The sequence below is a fragment of the Poecilia mexicana genome, unplaced genomic scaffold, assembly GCF_051168715.1.
Source record: "Poecilia mexicana isolate PSO_F unplaced genomic scaffold, ASM5116871v1 scaffold_19, whole genome shotgun sequence".
NCBI lineage: Eukaryota > Metazoa > Chordata > Actinopteri > Cyprinodontiformes > Poeciliidae > Poecilia > Poecilia mexicana.
The window spans coordinates 25,386,396-25,412,420 of record NW_028263388.1 but is presented as its reverse complement, the minus strand read 5'-3'; the positions used below and the strand labels follow the sequence as shown (position 1 = coordinate 25,412,420).

Genomic DNA, 26,025 nt, shown 5'->3' with positions numbered 1-26,025 from the left:
AAATATCTTGCTCCCATTTGCTCACAATCTTTCAAACATTTTGAATAAGAACTTCCTTCCTCCAACTTTGATGGTGCAGACTTTGCACATTCCTTGAAGCAGCCTCAAAGCTCTCTTCAAGGCAAGGCTGCAATCGCTCGTCAAAATCGGAATGAGTACTGATGCTCCACTTGCAAGCCAAATGCCATGTCTTCTGGAAGTTGTGAACGACTAAGCAATCATAAGAGAAAAATCCGGTGACTTTGTTCTTGGTGCAGTTACAGGTGTGCAATAAAAGTTTCACATTTTATTTCCAGTTAGTTTTCCGTTTGTGCTCCACAATCCCGAGCCTTTGAAGTGTCTGATTAAATCATGAGTTCCTCGTGTATAATATGGAGTTGTCCAGGTCTTTATAACACTAGTGATGTTAGAGGTTTTTTAGGAGGCTAGATCAAATTGCGGTCCCTGGACTAAATGCCACTTGAACCAGACCTAAGTAATACAAAATGCATTCTTATTACTGATTATACAAAGTTTGCATTTGGAATACCAAACCAAAAAGCGAAGAAGGTGGCAAAGTGTTTGACAACTTTGTGTGCTATGGTTTACCAGACAAATCAGGGACCAGATTTTTATGTGTCTGGTAATCCATAGCACACAATAAAGTCATGTAAGGTGGTTTATTTGGCTAATGCAGCTCTTTCATACTGCTACTCGTAAGTCTTTGTAAACGAATGCAAAAGTGTGCCAAGGAAACGGAAGCTGCAGCATTTCAAACTTTACGCCCCGTTTATTCTCATACAGTAGCAGCTCTGGACAGAGGCACTCAGGAACTTTGTAGGGTGGAAATAAAAAGCTTAAATTCAACATTTTAAATTCAACCTTAATTTAATCAGGTAAGTTCTTATTTACAATAATGCAGCTGTTCTATCTATCTATGCTATCGTCCTTGCTGAAATTATTTAAAAGCTGGAAGAAAACGTCTGATCTTAATATGCCTTTTTTTTAATCAGTGGTTGTTATGGTGAATAATGTATTGTTGCTCTATTGATTATGAGTTTAATTGTGCTGGCAAACAAGCTTAACTCAAGGTTAAGATGGAGGTGATGGAAATTGAAGATATTAGCTGTTTAACAAGGTAATTTCTTACAAACCTTTGTACCACAGACATGACACCAGACAAAAGGTCTTAAGAAAAACATATAATTGTGTATAAGAAAACTACAGTGTAAAATTTCATACAACTGAAAAATATCAGGTTTCATAATCAGTTTACTACAAAAATATATTGCAAGATGATGCTAAAATACCAAGCATTCAAACACACAGTACCAAAATATTTTCTAGTGTGATCTAAATAGCAGCCAATCCCAGTTAAAATAGGCACAGTTGTCACATACATAATACAGTATATAACAATTTTCTATCATCACTTACAATTACATTCCAAAATCACATCAATTATTGCTGGCTTAAACAGTTTACAAAACAATAACAATAATAATATTTATAAAAATAAACCCTAGACAAAGTTCCCCCCAAAAGAAGAACAGTGTGCTGAGCTGTAGTGCACAAGTACCTGTGGTCAGATTACCTTACAGTTAACAGAAAGGGGTGGGACTGAGAATGTAGTGTGAATCCCCATTTTTTTTAACAAACAAGAATCTTTTTTTCCCCTAAAAAGTAACAGTTTAATTTAGAAACAGCCCTTTTTTCAAATTTATCTTATTACAGAAAATCATAAATTCTGAAAGGGAGAAATTGTAATACAACAAAGACCTACATTTAAAAGGCCATTATTAAAATTATGACCCCTAGTAAAACCAAAAAAATAGGAAATTAAAAATTAGTTCACTGCATGAACCTTATTAGAGAATGTGTCCGTATAAAATTACCTAGTGTCCCGTTAAAAATGTGTGAAGCTATAAAGAATTTTGGTGAAAAATATAGTATAGTACATTTTTAAAGTATATATTTTTAAATTTAGGCATCAAGCTAATTCATGTGTATCACTACAATATACATACAGACAAATACTGGCAAACAAACAAGAAAACCCACAAACATCTTAGTTTAAAAGAAAACAAAAAAACCACAACTTCAAATTATTATTTTTTCCCCAAACTTACTTTTACCACAATCCAGGTATTCATTGCATCTATGAGGACTGATCACAACTGGTTTGATGGACTCAGATTGTGGGCAGGAAAAGGAAAATATTTAATGTAGGTTTCAGCTGGAAGCGAGTCACCATGCCAAGGAGGCCGTGTTTAAGGCACAGGCAGGCCCTGGACTCATCCTTCAGTCTGCTGCATCCTTAAGGCACTCAAACAGCTGCAGCACTGTGAAGCCTTTTGGCATCCATTTAAAATGGCTCTTAGAAGGATCAGGAATCAGTAGTGGTTGTGTGTTCCAAGCAGGAGGTTAGAGAAGCTGTGTGACTGCAGTGCACTTCATACATTTTGATCTAAGGAGACAAAAACAGAACTTAAACAGTAAATTACCCAAAATGCACAAAATACGAGAATAATTGAGCAGTCTTACCTGAGCAGTTGAGAACCTGATCTCAGACAACAGCATTCTTCACATTATTCCCTGGGAATGCCCTTTAGACAAACCACAAAGAGTTTCAACCTTAAAACTGAAATGCTTAGCCTATTCTGTATTTAAGTACAGTAACATTTACTGAATAATGAAGGAAAAATCTAACCTTTTCTAATCTAAAGTACATTTTAAAAATATTCGATGCTTTATCTTTTTCCACATTTTGTAATGTAATTTAAACTGGAATAAGGTAATTTTGGAGACTTTATACTGAAATAATTAGACCTCAAATTATTCATACCCCTACCAGGGGTATGAATAATTTCATAAAAAAGCCAATTTTTTTCATATAAAAGCCAACTTTTTTAGTTCATACAAGGAGTGTGCCAAGAAGGAAATGGCAATACTCATCTCAGTTGTGGTTTTCTTTGAAAAAATAACAAAACAAAAATCACAAGAATAAAGGAGAGGATAAATATGTTATTGCTAAAAGGGAAACTGGAATTCCTGCTGTTACTTTGATTAATATATATGCACATCCTATTCATGATAGGATTTCTTAAAATGCTGTATGAGCTTGTCTGCAGATAATGAAGAAATTTATTCTGCCAGGTATTTTAATTTCACCCTAAATTACAAACTTGACAACCAAGAACAAGGAGAAGACAGAAGAGGTGCCAACTCTCAAAGCTAATTAATAGAGCTGCAGATGTTTGATGTATGGCGGGATCTTCATCCGCTTAAGAGACAATACATTCTAGCCTCCTCCACACGCTCTTTCAAGTGTTTTTTATATATAAATATGGAAGACAGAGTAGATAATTACAAAATGGGAACAACCGATTTACCTGATCATTTTATTGTCTTTATCAATATTCATTTACTTAAAAGGAACAAAACACTCTGGAAAATAAATGTCAGCAACAACCAGGAAATGAAAGAAGAAATTAAGAGACATTTGTTGCATAGAATAAAATAATGTATGGAACTATAACAGGACACAATAAAATCAGTCATAAGTGAACAAGTAAGCACAAGGAGACACACTGAAACCAGGTAAAACCCCAGGTAGCCGTGTGAATGGTAGGAGTTTTAAAGCTGCAGTGTATAACTTTTAGAATAGAATATGCTTTTTACATGTTTGTTCAAACTGTCAACATGCCATGAAAGTATGGAATTAAACAGGTTATCTGTTAAAAAATGGAGCTCCTCTTCTTTTTCTCTATGTTCCCAGAGCTAACTAGAAACAACCAATCAGAGCCAGTAGAAGTGTCTTAGTGTCATTACCCACCCTTGTGTATGTGCTGCTCAATTTTCTTTATTCAATTTATTTAATCAAGAAAATCCCATTGAGATTAGAAATCTCATTTGCAAGATAATCTTGACCAAGTCTGGTAGTTAATGTGCTAATGGTGGAGAAAACCATTTATTCGCCGTCATCGATGGCCACACTAATTAGTCTGAGCATTCAGGCTCTGCAAGGTTTTGGCCAGGAAATTACTGTATTTTAAGCCTCTTTCCTGCCATATTAGTATTTTCTGGTAATTTTTCAGTATTGTAACATAATAATTTCAAATAAGAATTAATGTGCCTCTCTAAACTGAATGAAGTCATTAGCCTCGCGAAAACTACCACCTGCAGTACCTGGGGAGGCAGTTCTCATAAGGCTAGTGCTGACAGTGGAAACAAACCAAGTGTTGTGCCAAAAAGTGATGGTCTGCCAAATACACCTGCCAAACAAAGATGGCCCCACAATTAGGTTTTAGACTGTGGTGTGTAACACAGTTAGGTGTTACAAAACTAACAGTTAGGTAGGTGTACTTTGTACACCTAACTGTTAAAATGTAAGGTGGGACGGCTCATAGCAGGTGGTGGAAAATTTCCTTTATTTTTAAATCCAAAACTTGACAGGTATGTCAGGAAGACAGCAGAGCCTGCTAGCAAAGCAGGTAGCATAGAGAGCAAGGAGGAGAGGGATGGGCAGCATGCATGTGAGGGTGATTAACAGTACTCCTCCAAGCTCTGATTTGTTGTTTCTAGATAACACTCAGAACCCTGAGAGAAAGCAGGACAACTTTATGTGAAATAAATGTGTGGAAAAAAAATGTTTATAAAAGTTACATACTGCAGTTTTAAAGTAGAGCTACAAGAAAATAACCACAAGAGTTCTCAAAACTATATCAAAGTTAAAGACAACTTCCCAAGGGTGACTACATTAAAAATAAATGGGAAGAAGATGTAAATATAGAAATATCTTTTATATCCATGGATATAGAATATTAAATATAGAAACTCTGCAAAAAAAAAAAAAAAAAAAAAGCTTATTGTTCAGTGCACCAAAAGTCTGGAGGCTAAAAAAATAGCAGAATGTTTTCCTGGAAGAGTTGTATTCGTTTTTCCATATAGTGAAGAATCCCAAGTTTTGTTTAAAGTTTTGGTTCATCTTTAGTTGAATTAAAAATCTTAAACAGTCTGTAGACTGTCAATGTTGGATTTTTCAGATAGTTTACCGAATCCATTATAAACTTTATTTGCCACCCAGTGCCACCACCAGATATCACTGCAAAAAGTTGATGCAATGCCGTTAGCCTCTCACATTTTTTTTTTTTTTTTTTTTTTAGCCAGCCTAAATAGATTTACTCATATCTTGAAAGTAAACAACAAATGATTCTTTAAGAAAATACTAGTGACTATTGATTGCTTCTAAAAATAATATTGATGGATTCAGGGCAGATACTTACGTCTGGTCACCCTCTAAAGACTTTTGGATCTCCAGTAGAACCTCTGGAAAAAGACATGAGAAGTAAAATCTTTGTGTTAGTCCTGGAAAAACATCTTAGTCACAGAGGGAAGCTGCTCACTATACTGGAAGTAAATTAAACATTTCTTGGGAAAAAGTTTTACTCTTATTGCCAATATGAAAAGCACATGCTTCAATATTTACCAAAATAAGAACAAAAAAGGGTAAGCTAGGGAGAAATGGATTCTATATTGAGGAATTTTAAGTTCCATGTTTCATCACACTCTTCACTATCTCAAGGACTTACTTTCATCATTCAGCAACGCATGCTCCATAACACGTCTAGCTGCACTTTCTAGAACACACAATCAGACAAATAGAGGATCCTTCACATTAGTACAGTCACAAGCATGAGTGTATGACACTAAATAAAAATAACTCTTGAACAACCACATTAGTCAACAGCAACAATTGACTCTACACTACACCCAGACACACAGTCATTAGAAGCCAAATGCCAATGCAGAATTGGTGTGTGAAATTAAATTACCTGCATCCTCAGTGTCTTGTGTACATCTAGATGAAGAAAAAAGACAAATACGTATGTGATATTCACTGAAGCAATGATCTAGAAATCAAAAGGGAAAATAGGGAGAGAACATGTACCTGAGGGCTGATGAGGCTCCTTCAAGCTTTGGTTGGTGTTGGTTGGAAAAGACTGGAGGAAGAGGAGCTTCAACCAGACAGCGAGGTTCCACCAGATAGCGAGTTGACAAAGAGAATCGTTCAAATTCAGATGGAGACATCAGGTAAAAGCCTGTAAAAGGGCAAGTTCCTAGTGATTAGTAGGCCCTAACAGCAGTTTTCTTAGACATTTTAAAATTCTAAGTTCTGTACATCTTTCGTCAATGGTTTTTGGTCAATACCATTTTTTCTCTGAGAACTATAATATACATTTTAGGTCTTGCAGAGCTTCCAAACTATGAAGGAGTAAGGCTTAATGTATCTTTACTCCTTCCTTACAGCTTCACCCCAGCCATCCGCATTACAGGTTACTGCCATCAGCTCAGAAATACATGGAGAAAACATGCAACACAAAAGGCTACAAGAATTCATTGGTCCCTGTTAGTGTTAACCTCAATAACAAAATCTGAGATGATAAACTCAGACAGAGGCTGTAGTAGTCTCTGTCTATAATACACACTGTATTGTGTGTGTTATGGATGTCACAGTCATTATTGTAATTTTTATTGTTTGTAAATTTATCTGCATTCTTTGTTTGTTGTCCCTTATAGACAATAAAGTTTCATTTTCATTTGTGTGGTTATTTAGGAATTGATTGTGATTTTCCTGGGAGGATGCTGACTTCAGACAGTGCTGAGGTTGATCCTTCTTTTACTGATCTGTTAAATTTCAGCAGTCATCTGTAGACTGTGCACAGAATATGTAATGAGAAAGGTCCAGTTTAGCCTATGAAGTTTCCTTTTCCATCTCTGATGTGTGAGTAAATCAATTCCAGAATGTTTTCTTCTCTAGGATAACTTTGTAGTAAAAGTTACATACTGCAGATTTAGTTATCCTTTCTTAACAGAATGTTGTCAAATTTAATACCATCTAGATAACCATTGACAAAATCTCATCACTGGACAACGTACTAAATACCAAGTGAATTTGTACACACCTTAATTATTTGGCATATATTAGAATTTAAGAAGGAAACAGCATCTCAGGTCAAAAATCAATAGAGAGAAGCACGTTTACCCTGGCCTTGCTTGGTGAAAACACAGGAGGCGATGCCACTGACATCCTCCCGTCGGATGCAGGGGTACCTAATCTGCATTTTAATATGTGGGAGTGACAACACATGCACGTCACCCTGATTGGTCAGAAAAACCAATCCACTCTCCCCATAGTCCTCTGTTCGGCTGCTGCCAAACCAGGCCACACCCACTCTCCGCACCCTGGACCCATCCACAGCAGTCAGCTTAAGCTTCATCTTAGAGCTCAACTTTGGCAGAGTGAAAACCTGAACACACAAAAATACAGCAAAGCTTTCAGCAAAAATTGTGAAAAAAGGTCGCTATGCATCCAGTTCTAGTTGTAAGCAGATCACATATTTGCACTAAAAATAATAGTTATTTTTCATCAAGCAAAAAACATTTTTATCTGGAGCTGAGATTCAGTAAAAATAAAAGGGTGACCAAGTTTACAAAGCTGGACAACTAAACTGTACTTGAAACGTTTGTAGTTTTCTATGAGAAGATCAATTTGTAAAAGAAAAGGGATATAAACATCCCTCTTAATGAATGGTTAATTGTTCATTAAAAAGCAGGCGAGCAAATTGGTGGCATGAAGGAATATTTCCAGCATGACTGGAACAGTTTGGTAAATAGATTACAGCACTCATTGAGAAATTTTGAGAGCTCCACAACCACTGGTTCACTTCAAAAGAGGCTTAAAGACTTTTTTATTTAAGCAAGCCTATTTTGCCTCCACATGATTTTTATGATGTTGATTTTATCTATGATTTTAGTTGCACTGTGTAGCACTTTGAGATTTTTTCTAATGAAAAGTGCGGTACAAATTAAATTGATTATTATTATTATTAGCTATGTGCCAACTAAAACTGGTACAGCCCAAGTTAAACAAAAAATGACAGGTAAGCCCAGTTTCTGATTAATGTTAGTCTGACCACATATCCCTGGTTCTGCAACCAACTTTCACCTCCAAAAGGAGAAATGTTCTGTCACAATTAAAATGATAATCCCACATATTTTAATTCACAATGAAAAATAAATTAACGCAAAGCACTCACACTCATAGGGTGAGGAAAAATTTCTCAGTTTAAATTCAATTGCCCTTTGAGATCATAAGATATAAAGAGCATTGTGAATAAAATCTATTATTTTTATTATTAATTAAGTTTATTTGTATAGCACCAGAGAGAGAGAGAAACAGCATATTACAAAATCTAATGCACATTTTTTGGCTCAACTATTTGCACCAGGAAAGCTCAGTAATGCGCCTGCATCACTGTAGACACAGCACCAATCTGCCAATTGATACCCCGCTACAATTTTCCTCATTTATGAACAAGACCTTGAGATACTTCAACTCCTACAGTTGGGGCAGGATGTGGTGGAGGGACTACGTTTCCCGGCTGGCCTGGGAACACCATGGGATTCCCCCGTAGGAGCTGGCCCAAGTAGCTTGAGAGAAGAAGGGAAGTCTGGGTCTCCCTGCTTAGGCTGCTGACCCACAACGCAAAATCAGATAAGCGGCATATGGTGGATGTAAGGCCCGTAAAAATCGCAGCATGAAAACAAAAAAATATGATTTTACTGTCCCATTATTACTTGCCAAACCAAGAATCATTCATTGGATTGTCAGCTACACAGCTTTTCATTTCTCTTCTCCTTACAAAGCCCGCTAAGTTAAACTGTGCATCATGTGTTCGCCTCTGACCTTGAACTGCTCCTCAGAGATGACCAACACATGGTGTGAGCCAAGCAGGTCAGGTGAGCGAGCCAGATCATGGGCTGTCTCTAAAGGTTCAGGCAAGGGAGCCCCGTGACCATCCAACACCACAATCCCAACCACTGGGGCACGGTGCATCAGCTGGATCTCCTTAGCTGAATAAACGAGATAAGTGTTATACAGCCAGAGGTAAGAGAACACACTGCAGTTCTGTAAAAACACTCACCTGGCTGTGCAGTAAGAGCTTCATCTGCTCTGTGCTCCACAGGAGGGATGTAGAGAATGTATGCAAACACTGTTCCACCATTAGTCCCTGCCCACAGGGAGGGGGTGTTGTGTGAACCTACAAGATGATGACAAACCATGTATTAAAACCAACTGAACAAGAATGTCATACTTCTGGCTATTGCATACTCAGTCTCCTCCTCTTTGTCAGTAAGTCTAAGGTCTGGCCTTCCTTTTCAATTGGCTGGATACATGAATTCCACATTCATATGTCATAAATGTACTTTCTACAGTCTCCAAAACAACCAACACAAAACCAGTGTCTTCGTGCATAAACAGAGCTTAATTTCATCAGTGTTTGGTATCAATATTTACTATCTGACAAGAAGGTGTCAGCGAAGTATAGAGTTCGAACAAGGCCAGTGAAGGAATCATCTGAGGATCGAGCTTCAATTTTCCTCTGGACAGGAGCCATCTCCATCTCAGCCTGTTCAGCCTCAAGACGAGCGTTTGCCTCCTGAATCTGTGTAGGAAGAAATCTCAGGCGTAAAGAACAGCAAAATGCTGTGTTGGATAAAATAAAACAGTGTTGATCCAGTTAATGCTACCTTGTTGGTATTGCTGATGTGATGTTTTCTCAAGGAAACTCTGCTGCGTCTGATTCTTCTAAATGACTGTCGCAGGGACTTCTTTATGCTCTTTACTCTGGACAGAGGTCCTTCCATTGCGAGCTGGTCACTGGGATTTAATGTGCACCTGTAATTTAAAGAACCGACAGAAACGTGAACAATAAAATTTCCTTCAAAACAAACTAACCATAAGAACCGCAACAGGTGACATTCGAACAATAAGAGAGCCACTAAACAAAGGGAATGCATTGATAACAACAACGCTGCCTGTAATACGAAAACAATAATTATTCAAAGTTGGAAAATTAGGAGTGTGTTCTATTGTGACTGTATAAGGTAAAGTAAGGTAAGGTGATTTTATTTATATAGCACATTTTCAGCAACAAGGCAATTCAAAGTGCTTTGCAGGAGTTAAAAGGAAATACAAACAAAATAACAAACCAAAGGAAAAGAAAAAAGAGGAAAGAAAACTAATCTAATGTTCTAAAGTATGTAAACTAAGTTCTCCTGTTCAGGGTTGCTAAGTATCTAATTCCATTTCTAAATAGTGAGTACTCTACAGTTTCTGATAAAATAAACTAAAGAATGACTGATCCAATTCCTTTTCTGGGTTAAAAGTAATATAAACTAAACAGTGACTGTTCCTGTTAAGTATTTCTGGATTCCAAGTTCATAGTTATTCTAATTAGGCCCGAGCAGCTAAGTGCTGCGAAGGCCTATTGTAACTGTGCTGTTTATTATTACGATTCTTCCCCCCTCTTTAGGGGGCTTTATCATACTCAAAAACTCACCAAACTTGGTGGACTCATAAAGCCCGTGTAAAAGAACATGCAATATTTATTTTTTTACATATTTGTTAAAATCATTATGTTGCGACAGTATGGCATGAGAGATAATATGTGAAAAATGTATTTCATCTGCCTTCTCCCAGTGCCATCTAGAAATCAGAGGCAAGAGGTGGGTTTTAGCAATGTAAGTCACAATCTCGTGTGGCTGCTCAGTCTCCCTCCCCTTGACCTGTGCTATGCTGCAGCTAGCGATAAGTTTCACAACAATAAGTTGTTTCTCCACCATTAGTGCATTTAGTAGTGAGTGAATGAGGTTGATTGACAGCACTAAGACCCTTCTCCTGGTTTTGATTGGTTGTTTTTGGCCAGAACATTGCACTACTTTAGCCAGTAATAGTAGTTCAGGGAGGAGGTGTGGGAGACCGATTTTTTTCAAATTATCACGACATGGTGCCAGCTTTAACAAATATGGAGAAAACATATTTTTTATTAAAGTTATGTACTGCAGCTTGAATAAAATGCAACTATATAGTATTTTATGAGAAATCTAGATTGCTTCATGTATGTTTTGCACGTTGCCTATAACTGTTGCGCGTGGGGAGAAACATTTCAGTAATCTAAAACTGAGAAAAAATTTAAGCAACCTACTTGCATACATGAAACATGACTGTTTCATGTAAAATTCACTAGCAGTGAATATTGTGCTAGTAACAGTATTGAACCAAAAAAAAAGCAAGGCAGTTGCAAGCCTTTAAAAATTGTGACGCTTTTGATGGGCCACATAAACTCAAGAAATTGTAACAGCAGCTGCGCAGGGGTGTCCAATTTAATTTTTTGTCATGGGGCCCAAGATTCCTGGCAGTGCCCCTGCTCCCACAACCCGACCCTAGATAAGCATAATAAGATGTTTTCTTTTGTAAAATCAAAACAGTAAAAATACTGTAAGCTGTTTGGTTTTATTAATTTAAATAAAATATTTGCCATGTTTATGCTGCAATGCATTCTGCGTAAATGACATATGCTAGGCCTGATTGCGCTAGCTTCATGCAGGACAGCAGCACTGAGTAACATCGTTACGCCTTTTCGATTTGAATCTTGAATTCCTGCATAAAGTTGCATCTTCAATCCATTTAAAATGGTTAGATTGTACAGACCCAGGTATTAATCAGTGTTAAAAAAAAGCTAATGGAGAGCACAAATGCTACACTAAATATATTAGAAACAAATACAAACCACCCATTCTTTTTCTTCTGTACTTACTTGACAAGAACATTGTTCTTCTGTAGGTAATCATACACGCCAAAGCCGTGGCTGGTTCCAAAGGCTACCAGCTTCCACTCCGAGTGTAGACTGAGGGCTGTTACTACAGCAGGAGGCTGGCACTGGACCACAGTGAAAGGCTGGAACCCTGGCGGGAAAAGCACAGGCTCCTCACGAACATCCAGTTGGGTGTGGCCCTAGAAGAAAACAGGCAATAAAACCACTGTAACATATAGACACAGATATTTTGAGTATTTCCTCCCTATTTAATACTAGATTTGTAAGCTGTGTAAGCACATTTGTATGTAATTTTGGGTTTACACAAATTGTAAACTGCAAAGAAACATTTGTGTGCGACTTCAGCAACTTTCAAATGTGCTTTCAAATGCTCAAATTTCAAATTTGTAAATTAATTTAAATGTTGGTGGAAACTGGGTCGTCAGAGTTTTGCTTTTGTCACAGCACAAGGATCCAGTGACAAAGGGCAAAGACATTTTACCTTGGAAAATTGAGTACCTCTATACTCAATAACTGTAACACAATTGTGTGTGTAAATTTATTTTGTATTGATAATTTCTTGATATTGGAGTGGGCATAGGAAAAAACATATCAAAGTTACCAAAGTCATGCAAAATGTTTTTTGCGACTTACAAATCATTGTTTTACACACAGAAATATCAAAAGCAATACAAAACAGGCTTACACAGTTTACAAATCCACAGATACTTTGAGAATTTTCTCTCCATAGAATATGCCTTTGGTTTTAAGGCATTGTGAAGCAGCCAGTGAGTCCTACAACAACTTCTTTAAGGCATTCTAATAAATAAAATTGTTTAAGCAAAATTTCTGACTCAGTGCTTTATAAATGTGCATATTGTTGAACAGTCATGTGTTTCACAGGGAACATTGATTGCAGTTGCACAACATCCCTCTGATTGGTAATAGAGAAAAACATAAGAGGACAATCTGAAAAGGGCCCAGAATTGTCAAATATTTTAAAATCAAGAATCCATGTCCCAGTTTTCAGCTGGAGGACAAAAAAATAAACAAAATAAAAAGCTTGCCTATAATGACTACAATTTGTTTTAGCTGTCATGCTGTAAACATAGCGCACTAAATCTTATATCTGGCAACTTTTGAGGTACTATATCAAGCAAATTTACCCTTTGTGTGTTTTATTGAGAAACTTGGCTGATGTGACATGGGGCTTGTGTTCTTTGCCAACTTTAGCCACGTGAAGACTAATTTTAGCTCAATTACAAAAGCCGCTAATGAAGACATGCTACCAGATGTGGAGGATGCTAACTAGGACCAGCCATGATCACATTTCCGGATACCTTCAAAGAGCTGCTTTCAGGAAACAAGGACATTGAGAAGATCTCCCAGTTTGCAGAGCGCTACAGAAAGGTTACAAAGAAGGAGATGGCTGACACAATCCAAAAGTATATATAGATTTTTTTTTATTTTCTTATAATATTTATCTTTTTCTTTTCATCAACTTATTTTATTATCGTTTTTGTACAGCACTTTGGTGCAGTTTTAAACCTGTTTTTAAAGTGCTATTTAAATAAATTTGACATCGACAAAAAAAAAAAAAAAAAAAAAGGAATGGGGCCCAATGTATAAATAATTACATTGGGAGAAAACTCCTCCCAATGTACAAGTACACTTAGAGTTAGGACTGTTGAAACAATCTTTTTTCAAGTGAAAGGATACAATATTTCAGAATTACAATATGCTGAATTGGAAGCAAAAACCCTGTGGAATAAAACAAAGGATTACTTGTTATTTTTTAAACAAAGTGTTTATTCTAAAACTAAACTGGTAGTTATAACTAGTCCAATGCGTTCCACTTTACCTGAGGTAAAAAGAATATTAAAAAAGAATATTAATTATTACAGCATTTGTTAGTGTAATAACACTTAATGACATTTATAACTGGTGCTACTTGCTACTTGACTTGATGTACGGGGAAATATTAATGACAATTAAAATGGTCTAATGACAGTCACAGTCAAGACTAACAACAAATGGGAGGGTAATGTAATTACAGAGATACATAACTATTATAACTTTGATAATACTTATGATATTTGTGACATGATTATTCTTGTTTAATGTCAAATAGTCAGAGTGTTTGTCTTTGTTAATATCAAGTTGTGAGACATTTTTAACAATGTCAACTTTGCTTTAAAAGTGTCATTTACCGAATGACACATAAGGTGTGTTCACACTGCAGCCTGAAGTGACCCAATTCCGATTTTTTTGCCGGGGCCACACATGAGACCTGTCTGTGTTCTGCAGTTTTAACAGGCAAATGACCTGAAAGCGTACTGGATGCCCAGCAGAGGGCACAATAGGGTCAGTGTTCTCAGTGTTCTGCCAACTGCCATAAAAAGAAGTGCTCAGTGTTTGCAGAAGTAAACATGGATGCTAACGGTGGAGCATATGGAGTGAAAATAGTAACAAAATATCTGTGCACATGTAAAAAATATCTGTGCACGTGTAAAAGTATCTGTGCGTGTGTAATACTGGATTTGTAACTCGTGTAAGCCTCTTTGTGTGTAACTTTAGATCAGGGGTCCCCAAACTATGGCCCGCGGGCCGGATCCGGCCCGCCTCCACATTTGGTCCGGCCCCCTGAACAATACCAGAGAGCATTCAGATTTTTTTTTTTTTCATATATTGTATTTTCCGGTTTATATGTGTATTTTTCTTCAACCACCAGGGGGCTCTTTAGCAGCAAGTGTGTCCTGTAAACTGTGGGTGTTTTGTTTTGCATGGCGCATTGCTGCCATCTGTTGGACTTTTAGGGAACTGCTTGATTTTTATGTTATTTAATCAGTACGGTTGTTTGCTAGCAGTAGAGCAGATGAAAAAATGTGTCTGTTATGAATGCAGCATTCCAGGTCGAGTTCTTCGAAGCAATGCCTGTAAGTAGCAACTTATACTTCAAAACGAGCCTTTATGTTAACATATGATAAAATAAGTAACTTGTTTATTGAATTAGTTTTGGAAATACCTGCGGGGGATTTAATTATGTGCTAAGATTTCTTAGGTCGTTATGTAGCATTGCAGCTAATAGCATTCTGAGGTAGCTGTTGTATAAGTTGTACTTCTAATGTATGTATCTGAATGTAAAACACTTCTGTTAGCTGCTCTGAGCTCATCCTGAGTTGTTTGTGTTTTGACAGTTTCACTCCATTGTACATGGAAATAAAAGAAGAACTAATTAATCCTGACTCGTGTGAAAAGAGTTTGGCTGATGGTTAGTTTTGGTACAAGACACCATAGCGAGACCATTACAAAGTGAATCATTGGAAGTCAAAATTGGAAATAAAAATTGCCCATTAAAACGAAATTAGGTTTTAATAGGGAATTAAAATTTGAGAATGTTGTTGATCAGTTAAATAGCATTGAGGGGAGATGCTATTTAACAGTTTTTTAATACTGGGATTATGAGAATTTGAGGTATAGATATTAGGATCCAGTAGATGGCAGTAGTGCAACAATAATGGATGCAAGCTGCTGTTGAAATCTAAAGAAGAAGAAGGAGACCCTTTTCATTTAACACATGCCAGTAGCAGACACGAAGGATCAGCACTTTTACTGTTATAGTTACCGTTCGGAAACTACCGTAATCAGTTCCGTTAAATCTAAACTTGGCAACTTTTTCTTTTTCAACCGTAATAAATGTAATATTCAATTGACCTGTTATGACTCAAATGTTGGCTGTCCGCCCCCCTCTGCTGCTGCATCGCTGTGGAAAACCTGGAGCGGCAGATATCTCTGCGGCTTTTATGTGTATGTTTACTGGTTTAAAAAAAAAAAAAACTTTGGGGTTGTGGTTTATAGTCCGGTGTGGCTCATAGTTAGGAAAATACGGACTATAATCCTTCCTGACTTTTCTTCTGTGAAGAACCCAGAAAGGGTTATTTGATTGTGCTTTCTGGAAAACAATACACTTTTACATTTAGGCACTCCTGCAATCGTCACACCTTTTCTGTTACAAACTGACGCCGGCCTCCCACCAGAGAAGGGAAAAGTTATGTGGCCCTCACAGGGAAAAGTTTGGGGACCCCTGCTTTAGATAGTTGTAGCTGTGAAACATGATTTGTAAACCGTAAAAAGAAAATAAACCTTCTCCTACGCCTACAAATGTTGAAAAAGTACGCACGAGTCGCCAGATACAAACACACACAAAACTGCATTTACGCACAGATCCGGTTACGAGTGCACGAGTATTTTTGAGTCTCATTTCACGCTTCTGAAGCTCCCAGATTTGTATGTAGATGGTACGTTTACATGCTAGCAGAAAACTGGGTCATCTGATTTTTGCTCTGAGTGTAGTGTTTTTATCCTTTGAACGTTTCTCACTGTGCTTGTGCCAAAGTGGCAAATACATTAGTAGAAAACGGAATATCTCAGCACTTCCTTATAATATTCCAAAAATGTTTATAGACATATTGTGCATTTTTGAGTGGTACAGGAGACTAAGTGGTCTGAAAAACGACCACTGGGTGGCGGAATGGTTCGCTGGCCAAATAGGCAGGCAAACCAACTAAGTAGAAGTAGAAGCTCTCCGATTAAAATGAGACATCGAGTAATTATAAATAATTTCAGATTACGTTTTACTGTAATTCACTCTGCACAGTTTGAGAGTCTATCTTCAGTCTTAACTTTAACCCAGGTTGATCTAGTTTTATGATGCCGAAGTCAGCAAGCATCTTCAGATTATGGCAGTTATGGATGTTGGTCACTATCACTGAAACCGTACTTTGTTGCTTCAGCAGTACTGAAGGTAGACCTGGACCTGCAGGAACATCATCTGCTGCTAAACTTTATTCACCAGAACAAGAACAGAAAGGTTCTTAATTTATGTTGACTTTTCAACATACTTAAGGAATTAGTCTAATGTCCACACATAGGCCTGTCACAATAATCAATAATATGATTATGATATGATAAATTAAAACAAACTTAATCATTTCCATTGGCCTGATATATCATTTATCTCTTTTTTTTCTCTCTTTCTACCAAAAACTGGATGATAAAAGTCTTCAGTTTAGTACTTTGGTCTTGACTAGCCCTTATTTTCAAAGGCAATTTTGTTTACAAAGACTTCAAAAATTCATTTTATTAGTTGTTTTATTAGTTGTTTTCGTTATTTATTTTGGATATTAAAAATGTCTTCCAGTTCCAGTGTTAAATATTCATTAGAATTTAAAGCTTAATGACCTTTGAGAATGTGTTCTTGCATTATTATTTTGTCATTACCATTACATTACTTCTGGAACAATTTATCATACAATAAAATTTTTCAACATGACATTTCAACATTATATGTTCCCACTGGCTCAGGTTATAACAGGAAATAAGATTAGCTACCATAACTACGCGGATGATACACAGCTCTACATCACGTTGTCACCAGGTGACTCTGAATCCATCCAATCACTGAATAGATGCTTAGAACAGATAAATGTGTGGATGTGCCAAAACTTTCTCCAGCTGAACAGAAACAAAACTGAAGTTATTATCTTTGGACCTAAAGAGGAGCAAACTAGAGTCAATGCTCAGCTTCAGTTATTACAACTGAAAACCAGCAATCAGGCCCGAAACCTGGGAGTAGTGATGGACTCTGACCTGAACCTTCAGAGCCACATTAAGACTGTCACAAAGTCGGCCTTCTATCACCTGAAGAACATCACCAGGATTAGAGGACTAATGTCTCAGCACGATCTAGAGAAACTCATCCATGCATTTATCTTCAGCCACATTGATTACTACAACAGCGTCTTCACAGGTCTGACTAACAAATCAATCAAACAGCTGCAGCTGATCCAGAAGCTGCTGCTGCTCGTGTTCTCACTAAAACCAGGAAGATAGAGCACATAACACCAGTTTTAAAGTCCCTACACTTTAAAGAATAGACTTTAAAATACTGTTGTTAGTTTATAAATCACTGAACGGTTTAGCACCACAATACATTAAAGATCTGCTATTGCTGTACCAACCGTCTAGACCCCTCAGATCTTCTGGTTCTGCTCTGCATCCAGCAGAACCAGAACCAAACGAGGAGAAGCAGCATTCAGTTTCTATGCACCACAAATTTGCAACAAACTTCCAGAAAACTGTAAAACAGCTGAAACACTGGGTGCCTTTAAATCTCAACTTAAAACCCACCTGTTTAGAGCTGCTTATGGCTAAATTGTGGTTTTTGATGTCTTCGATGTTTTTAATGTTTTTATCTTTACTTTTCTTCTAGTTATTAACTTCTTTTTATTTCTCTGTCACACTGTCTAATGTTTTTTTCTTTTAATAATTTTCAAAATGTCTCTCTTTCTCACTGTTTAATCAATGTCACATGCTGTTTTTATTTTAATTATGTAAAGCACTTTGAAATGCCTTGCTGCTGAAATGTGCTATACAAATAAAATTTGATTGATTGATGACAAACCTATTCACACATCCTCCAGAATCTTCAGATTAAACTGTGTTTGTGTCTGGATCTCTGAAATCCACAGAAATGCCATTTCATCGGGCCTTAAACAAATATATACCTCATCTGCAAACCAGGACTAACCTGCTTTTCCTGTTTATCTTCATTTCAAGTTGATTAATGTAGATGGTAAAATATATTCAGATTTTCACAAGCAGTAAATTTCTTTCTCGGCTGATATTTTGACACAATTAACAGCTAATAAAGACATACTTAAGACAATAAATATGTTATGCATTTATTAAAGTACCACTGCAAAATAGCCTTAACAGCAAAACATTTAGTGCGTACATATTTGATCAACATAAAAAGAAACATTTCTACAAACATTGTGATGATTCAAGTAATTTTCAGGTTCAGTGATGGTCTGTCAAAGTCAGGTTTGTCAGTGCATCAGCTGTTCAGGAAAATCAACATAAATTTTCTCTAACACTAACTGTCTATTTGTACTTTTCTCTGCATCTTCAGACAATCTGCAGCAGCTGAGATTCTGGGAGGTTCAACACCAAAACCTGAAACTTTAAATTGTGCCGTCAACAGGACCAAGGCTCCTTTCAAACAACTACAGTAGTTAACCTGCTCTGTTGGTAGATGTTGTGGTGTCTCCTTAATCTGTACAGACTGACCTTGGTCTTCTTTGAATACACAGTTTTATGGTATTTTCTTTTGTTAATTGATTATAGTAAATATTTGAACATTCATGTAAGTTTTAAGACATTTCATTGCTAACTTTAGGTAGCTGTGCAACCACCCATGTTAATTTGAATCTATTTTGTCAAAGATTCAACAGATTTGGGTAAATCTTAAATATTCCATCTGTCCTTTATGTGCAGTGAGGTAAACATTAAAGTTAATTCAGTAAACACTTTTGTCATCTTCTTTCTACAGTATAAATTGAATTATGTCTTTATTCCAATTATATATTTGGGACAAAACTTTTTTTCTGCCATAAAGCAGTGGTCAAACTATGGATAAATGTTTGTAATTTACTTTCTACAAATGGAAACCAAAATGGTTTTAAAGTAAAGACACTATGAAAACTCCTCAACTACCTCACCACAGGTAGGTACTTCCACTGTATGCAAGTAAATGTGATTACAATTGTGTGAAAATTGTACAGCAGGTCTTCAACTCAAGTTCAGGAGGGTCGGTGTCCTCCAACTTTTAGATGTCTCTGTTATAGCACATGCGAGTCAAATCATGAGGTCAGAGGTCATTAGCACGATTCTGGACAACTTGACTGTCCTAACCAGCCATTTGATTCAGGTGTGTTGGATCAGGGCATATCTAAATGTTGCAGGACATCAATGTATGCATCTGAGGATCCCTGTTAAAGGATCAGTGTTTTCCTGCAGCAGCTCAATTGGATCAGTGTGTTGATGCGGCAAAACGACGCAGGGGGAACCGTATCTGATGGGGAAAACGCGGATTGACGTAACACCGGATCTGTGCGTAAATGCAGTTTTGTGTTCGTGTGTATCTACCGACTCGTGCGTACTTTTTCAACATTTGTAGGTGTAGGAGGTTTATTTTCTTTTTATGGTTTACAAATCATGTTTCACAGCTACAACTATCCAAAGTTACACACAAAGATGCTTTGCTACAAATCCAGTATTACACACGCACAGATGTTTTTTCACACGCACAGATGTTTTTTCACACGCACAGATGTTTTTTTCACACGCACAGATATTTTGAGACTATTTTCACTCCACACAGCTTACATATTTGAAGTAGTTGTCCAGCCAGAGCAGCATATTAACAATTTAATCCTCATTATATTCCATCATGATTGTTGTTATTCTTCCCGCTTGCACGCATCAGGATGCAGAATAGTGAGATTTGTTAAGATCAGTGACGTTCGGATGAGTGTGACCTGAATGTTAAGTTTGAATAATTTGAATTGGATACGCATCAGATACGCAAGTGGCCTGGATCGCATTCAAAAAGAATCCGAACTGTGCTGTTCAGACCGTCATGAAAAGATCAGATACAGGTCACCTTACAAAAAAACTGGAATTGGGTCACTTCAGCCTGTCTTTAAGGATGTGAACGCAGCCTATAACACCCCTCCAAATAAAGACCTACCTCACAAAATAAACATCAAACATCAAGCCTGAAAACATAATACTGTAATAGACTGAATGTTGTGTTTGGAGTTTTATTTTATTTTCTTTGTGGGGAAAAATACATGCTTTCCTTTTATGCTTCAACATAATCTCTGCTGCAACTGCTAGTGGATTTGTTATCAATAGGTTGCCATGGGAACAGGTCTGTTTGTGGTGTAAAACCAACAGCAAGAGACAGGAATACAAGTGGTTTTGAGTCATTCACCTGTTTGTCACTGTGTTAATTTTTCTTTGATAGGGCACTCGCTGCAGAGTGCACAGTAGTTTATGAAAGTTCAATAAATGACAAACATTGAACTAAATGCCTCGTTCTGTCGTTCAGTCAAATAGGATGAAATATGTATTTAAAAAACTATATCTCCTACAGCTGCAGTTGTGTACAAAATTAATTGTCCAATATAATGAATTTGTTTAGTGCTCTTATAGATATTGACAGGTTAATAGATTTACAGTTGAAACCAGTAGTTAACATACACCATATAAATAGACATGCATTTTTTTTTACACTGGCGTGAAATCAAAATAAACTTATCCCATTTTAGGTCAATTAGGATAGCTTCTTTCGATGGCAAAACTTTGTAATTGTCTTTACCATATTTATTATAGTACTTCATTACTAAAAGCTGCAGTGTTATAGCCAGGTGTCATTAAATGATAACTAACTAAATAAACTTATTGGGTGAAACATTTTAATAAATTAAACCCTTTAGGCCATTTTGATAAGTAAATGGTGAGACTGTTTCAGGACTTGTCCTACCTTCCAACGGAATCCCTCTTGTCCCTGCAACAAATCCACAATTTTAGCCTCCACTGTCTGCTCTGCTGCCTCATCATTCAGCTCCAGCATCAGAATCTACAACCACAGAAAATCAGACACACAGAAACATGGAGGAATAAAAATAAATAAATAAGCATATGTGGACACTAAGAAACCCATCTAGTTTGAGATGTTCAAACTAGATGAACAACTAGTTACACTAGAACATTTGTGTTTCATTAGCCAAACACTAATGAATTTAGAAGTTTGGCACTAAATTCATCATCACTGCTATTTATATTCCTCCTACTGCCAACATTAAGGAGCCTCTCTGTGTCCTCTAAGTTCCATCAGTGACTTGGAAACTATTCATCCAGAGGGTGTTCTCATTGTTGCTGGAGACTTCAATTGGGCCAATATGAAGACAGTTCTCCCTCATTTCCATCAGCATGTGGACTTTGCAACTAGAAGCTCAAATACACAGGATAGATAATACACAAAAATTAGGCAGGATTCAAGGCAGCACCGCGCCCCCACCTTGGCTCATCAGACCATCTTTCTGAACTTTATTGCTCATCAGAAGAAAACCCATTGAGAAGTAGGTGAGAGTCTGGCCTGCAGGATTTGTGTCAGCATTACAGGACTGTTTTGAATGCACAGATTGAGATGTGTTCAGGGAAGCTGCAACTGAAAACCATCACACCAAAGTTGAGGAGTGTGCCGAATCGCTGTCTGCGTACATCCTTAAGTGCATGGAGGACGTCGCCACAAGGGCAAATCAGAAACTCTGGATGACAAAGGAGGTGCGTAAGATGCTGACAACACAAAACTCTGCTTTTAAATGTGGGTACAGAGAGATGCTCATGTCAGCCAGCCAATGAAAGTTCAGATTATCTGCCGTCTCCTCAGATCCAACAGGAACCAGTGTAAACAAACCTATCATCTGATAGGGTTGGGTTTAAAAAAATAAAATAAATAAATTTTCTTTTGAATGGCTTGATTAATAAAATCCTTAAATTGATTCATTTAGTGGAATTTTTAAAAACCGCAGAAGCGCTTATGCCCTTTTTCCACCGGCTTGGCTCTATTTGGCTTGCTTTGAGAACGTTTCCACCGACTTCTTTTCAAGGCGTTTTGAGGTAATTAACATATTGGTTAGTTTGACACATTGCTCTGAATGGGCTTATGCGCTTTTCAGCTTTTGTTGTCGTAGTTTTTCTAACCTACCTCGTCTCGTATCCGCTCACTTTTCCCGGACTCCAGTTTGCTGAAATGGTGCTGTTTATAACCTTGGTGGACAGGGGCAGGCCAAGGAAGACTGAGGGATTTCACTGGATAAGGCTGTCGCGGTCGATAAAAATTATATTTGATATATTTTCTTTTGTGAGTTGCACAGTGCCGCGATTGGTAGAGCTGTTGCCTTGCAGCAAGAAGGTTCTGGGTTCGATTCCCAGCCTGGGGTCCTTCTGCATGGAGTTTGCATGTTCTCCCTGTGCATGCATGGTGTTGAGACGCTTTACCAAGGTCGAGAAAGAGTTGCATGCTGTTAGACAAAGGGGCCCATTGTAAAGAGTTACATTTTTGATTCTGTTAGACACCAAGGCCCATTTCTCAGTAAACAGAAACTTATCAGGCCACAGAGACATGGTGTGATTTCAGGGAGTGTCTTCAGTCCATATAATCAGCTACCCTCCTCTTTCTCCTCAGACGCTGCACAGATTTTTTTTTAGAAACTCTTCTTGATTGCAATGGTAAAAGCGTCTCCTTTCAGCACTGAAAGTGAATAAAATAAATAAAGTCTGAATGATTTTGTTGGCTGATTTTATGCTCCATGTGGTAGAGCTGTTGCCTCGCAGCAAGAAGGTTCTGGGTTCGATTCCCGGCCCAGGGTCTTTCTGCATGAAGTTTGCATGTTCTCCCTGTGCATGGTGGGTTCTCTCCAGGTACTCCGGTTTCCTCCCACAGTCCAAAAACATGACTGTCAGTTTAATTGGTCTCTCTAAATTGTCCCTAGGTGTGAGTGTGTGTGTGTGTGCATGGTTGTGTGTCCTGTCTGTCTCTATGTTGCCCTGCGACAGACTGGCGACCTGTCCAGGGTGACCCCGCCTCTCGCCCGGAACGTTAGCTGGAGATAGGCACCAGCAACCCTCCCGACCCCAATAAGGGACAAGGGTTTTTAGAAAATGGATGGATGGATATTTTCTTTTGTTAAATTATAGCAGCCTAGGTCCGTCCTATATACAGTATGTGCTTCAGTCTGTAGTCCAGTCAGCCACTCCTACCCTGGACAGAAGTTCAAACTGTTTTGTTCTGTGAAGAACCCAGAGAGAGTTATTTGATTGTGCTTTCTGGAAAACAATACATTTTTACATTTAGGCACTCCTGCAGTTGTCACACTTTTTCTGTTACAAACTGACTCCAGCCACCCACCAGAGAAGGGAAAAGGTATGTGGCCCTCACAGGAAAAAGTTTGGGGACCCCTGCGCTATAGTTTTCAATTTGTAAACATGACAGTAGCAGTTGTGGATGCGTAGCATTGACAGATAGACATAGCTCTCTACCCCGTGCTACGGTAGGAAAATCTGACGAGGAAGCACTGATAGTCAGAACACTGGGCCTGTGGAAACCCGTTCACTCTGAAGTAGAGCCGATGGAAACGGGGCATTATGTTGATCTATAATTACAGCCTTCATTTTATAACCTAAACAAGTTATAACCTAAATTTCACGGTTATAAGAGATCCTGAAATTTAGCAGTTTTGATGGTCTCTTATAAATGACAGATTGTATGTACATGTAAATGGCTCAGAAATCAAGTCTATGATGTTCTTAATAAATGCCATATTCATGCCACTTTAAGGTTTTGTTTTGAGACTTTGTACAAACTGTCTTTCACTTTTGTCCACTTTATCAAGATAAATATCATTAATATTTTCAACTATTGCTGTTCCAACAATATCTTTAACCTTGGGGATCTGCCAAGGTGTTTAATAAATTCAAACAATGTTATGTGTGTCATCACCTGTCCTGCAGTGCCAGCAACAGTAAGGTAGCCACTATATTTGCATAGATGGATCTTCTGGATTCCAAGCCTTGGGTCATCACTGTATGGGTCAAAGCAGCCAACCTGTAAAGAAATGACACAACCAGGATATTTAGCCATTACCCAAAAGAGAGGGGGAGATGTACGCCCTGGACAGTTCGCCAATACATCACAAGGCAACACAGAACGCGGGTACACACACACAAAACTAAAGAGAATAAAGAGAGACCAAGAAACCAAACAGTCATGTCTGGGTGCCAGAGTACCCAGAAAGAACCCATGCATGCACAGAAAGAACATGCATGCTCCGTGCAGAAAGACCCCATTTCAGGACTTGAACCCAGGATCTTCTTGCTGCTATCAACTGCTGCACCATGAAAATAATGTAAAAAAACAAAAACAAAAAAAAAAAAACTGTTAGATCAGAACATAAAAGTCTTTCAATCGAAAGTTTCCATATTAGTACCCCAACCACCAGAGTAGAAAAAGCCTTCCACTGAGTATCTGCTACTTCTCATTCTAAAGAAGCTAAATGTAGATTGCAGAACACACAACCTTTCGGAAGGGTGGCCACTCTCCTTCAGCGCCTTGGCTCATGTTGTCATTAAGGTCAGCATCTGCACTGAACACTGCTGCTGTGGACAGCTTGTACAGAGGATACAAGCAAACTCCTGATGCATCCCAAAAGCGTACAGTTCCATCCTCATGTCTGCATGAACCAATAAAGAATGTACTGTTAACATGTGCTGTATTTTAATGTAGATTTGTGGAACATGTGAAAAAAAAGAAATGAACTGACCCGGTGAGCAACAGGTCCCTCTGTGGAGGATCTGGGGCCAGGTTCTGACCTCCTGTTATCGGCCAAGGCTAACAGGAAAACAAGGAAGTCCATCATGTTAAAACAGGAAAAATATGACTGTAGAGTATATTTTGTGCAATGTCAGTTTTTCCATCAGTGAATGGAGATCTGTTGCTTAAAAAGCTTTTCAATATTACAGGAAAGTCTAGTTTATTGAAAAGAAATCTTGGATGAAACAATAATTACGTAATTATTGCGTTTAATTACACAATAATTAAACAGATCATGTTTAAATTCATGAAGGAATAAAAATAACTTCCTGCCAACATGGGAACCTTTTTTGAGTACTGAGTGTTCTGGACAACTCCAGCAGCAATAATCCTTTCCCATAGTTTAAGGGGAATGGCAGACACATGGTGGGAGCAGGTGATGGCTGAACTGTGGAGCGGAACCAGGTAAGGTGTCTGAATAACAGGCCAGCCTTCCGTCTGCAGGTCTATGACAACCAGCTCCTCCTCCACCAGTACCACCAGCGCGCTGGGCTCTCCTGCAAAGACACGCAGAGATTCTCAGAACCACACCAAGCTGAGGGAGCATGAGAGAAATAATCATGTGTTAATCAACCTGAAGACATTTGAATGCAGATCATTGCCACTGGTCTTTGTTTCACCACACAATTCATATGGTTCAGAAAAGAAGCTTGATCTGTTTTCACCTGCTGTATGGTGAAAACTTCACCATACAGCAAAACTGTGCTTCAGTTTTGATCAAACTGAAGTACAGGTTCATTTTAAAGGCGACATGTCATGCAAAATCCACTTTTTTAGCCCTTGAATACATTTTTTGTGTACTTTGAGCGTCTAGGAATGCAAAAATTTGTATTTAATTTGTCCCGGTCCTTGTATTCTTGTATTCTGCGTTATATTTTTCAGTCTGTTCATTTTTCTCAATTGCCTGTTCTTGTCTAGAGCAGGCAATTTATTCTAGACAAGAATCAATAGACTGTTCTGCAAATGCAGTTCCACTGCATTTGATGTGGAACTGGTAAACAAGGTCATGATTTTCTGCTAATCAGTTTTGTGAATCTGCCATTTTTCCTTGCATTGATTTTGTAGCCCAAGTTCAGTAATGCCTAAGTTAGAAGTAGATAAGTC

General features: G+C 37.8%; 1 protein-coding gene across 2 annotated transcripts in view; it reads right to left on the bottom strand.

The window, feature by feature from the left end:
• Nucleotides 1–1,166: 1,166 nt before the first annotated feature.
• llgl2 (LLGL scribble cell polarity complex component 2) overlaps nucleotides 1,167–26,025 on the bottom strand; it is a 110,487-nt gene continuing 85,628 nt past the window's right edge. For both annotated transcript variants that reach the window (XM_088001104.1, XM_088001103.1), the window contains 17 exons: nucleotides 25,207–25,418; nucleotides 24,872–24,939; nucleotides 24,628–24,781; nucleotides 24,052–24,156; nucleotides 21,031–21,126; nucleotides 11,643–11,839; nucleotides 9,574–9,721; nucleotides 9,341–9,488; nucleotides 8,967–9,083; nucleotides 8,729–8,895; nucleotides 7,025–7,289; nucleotides 5,930–6,080; nucleotides 5,814–5,839; nucleotides 5,571–5,618; nucleotides 5,265–5,307; nucleotides 2,524–2,585; nucleotides 1,167–2,446 (listed from right to left, as the gene is read on the bottom strand). In XM_088001104.1, the coding sequence (XP_087857230.1) occupies nucleotides 2,546–2,585; nucleotides 5,265–5,307; nucleotides 5,571–5,618; nucleotides 5,814–5,839; nucleotides 5,930–6,080; nucleotides 7,025–7,289; nucleotides 8,729–8,895; nucleotides 8,967–9,083; nucleotides 9,341–9,488; nucleotides 9,574–9,721; nucleotides 11,643–11,839; nucleotides 21,031–21,126; nucleotides 24,052–24,156; nucleotides 24,628–24,781; nucleotides 24,872–24,939; nucleotides 25,207–25,418 (1,985 nt within the window). In that variant the 3' untranslated portion in view covers nucleotides 1,167–2,446; nucleotides 2,524–2,545. The remainder of the gene's footprint in view (nucleotides 2,447–2,523; nucleotides 2,586–5,264; nucleotides 5,308–5,570; nucleotides 5,619–5,813; nucleotides 5,840–5,929; nucleotides 6,081–7,024; nucleotides 7,290–8,728; nucleotides 8,896–8,966; nucleotides 9,084–9,340; nucleotides 9,489–9,573; nucleotides 9,722–11,642; nucleotides 11,840–21,030; nucleotides 21,127–24,051; nucleotides 24,157–24,627; nucleotides 24,782–24,871; nucleotides 24,940–25,206; nucleotides 25,419–26,025) is intronic.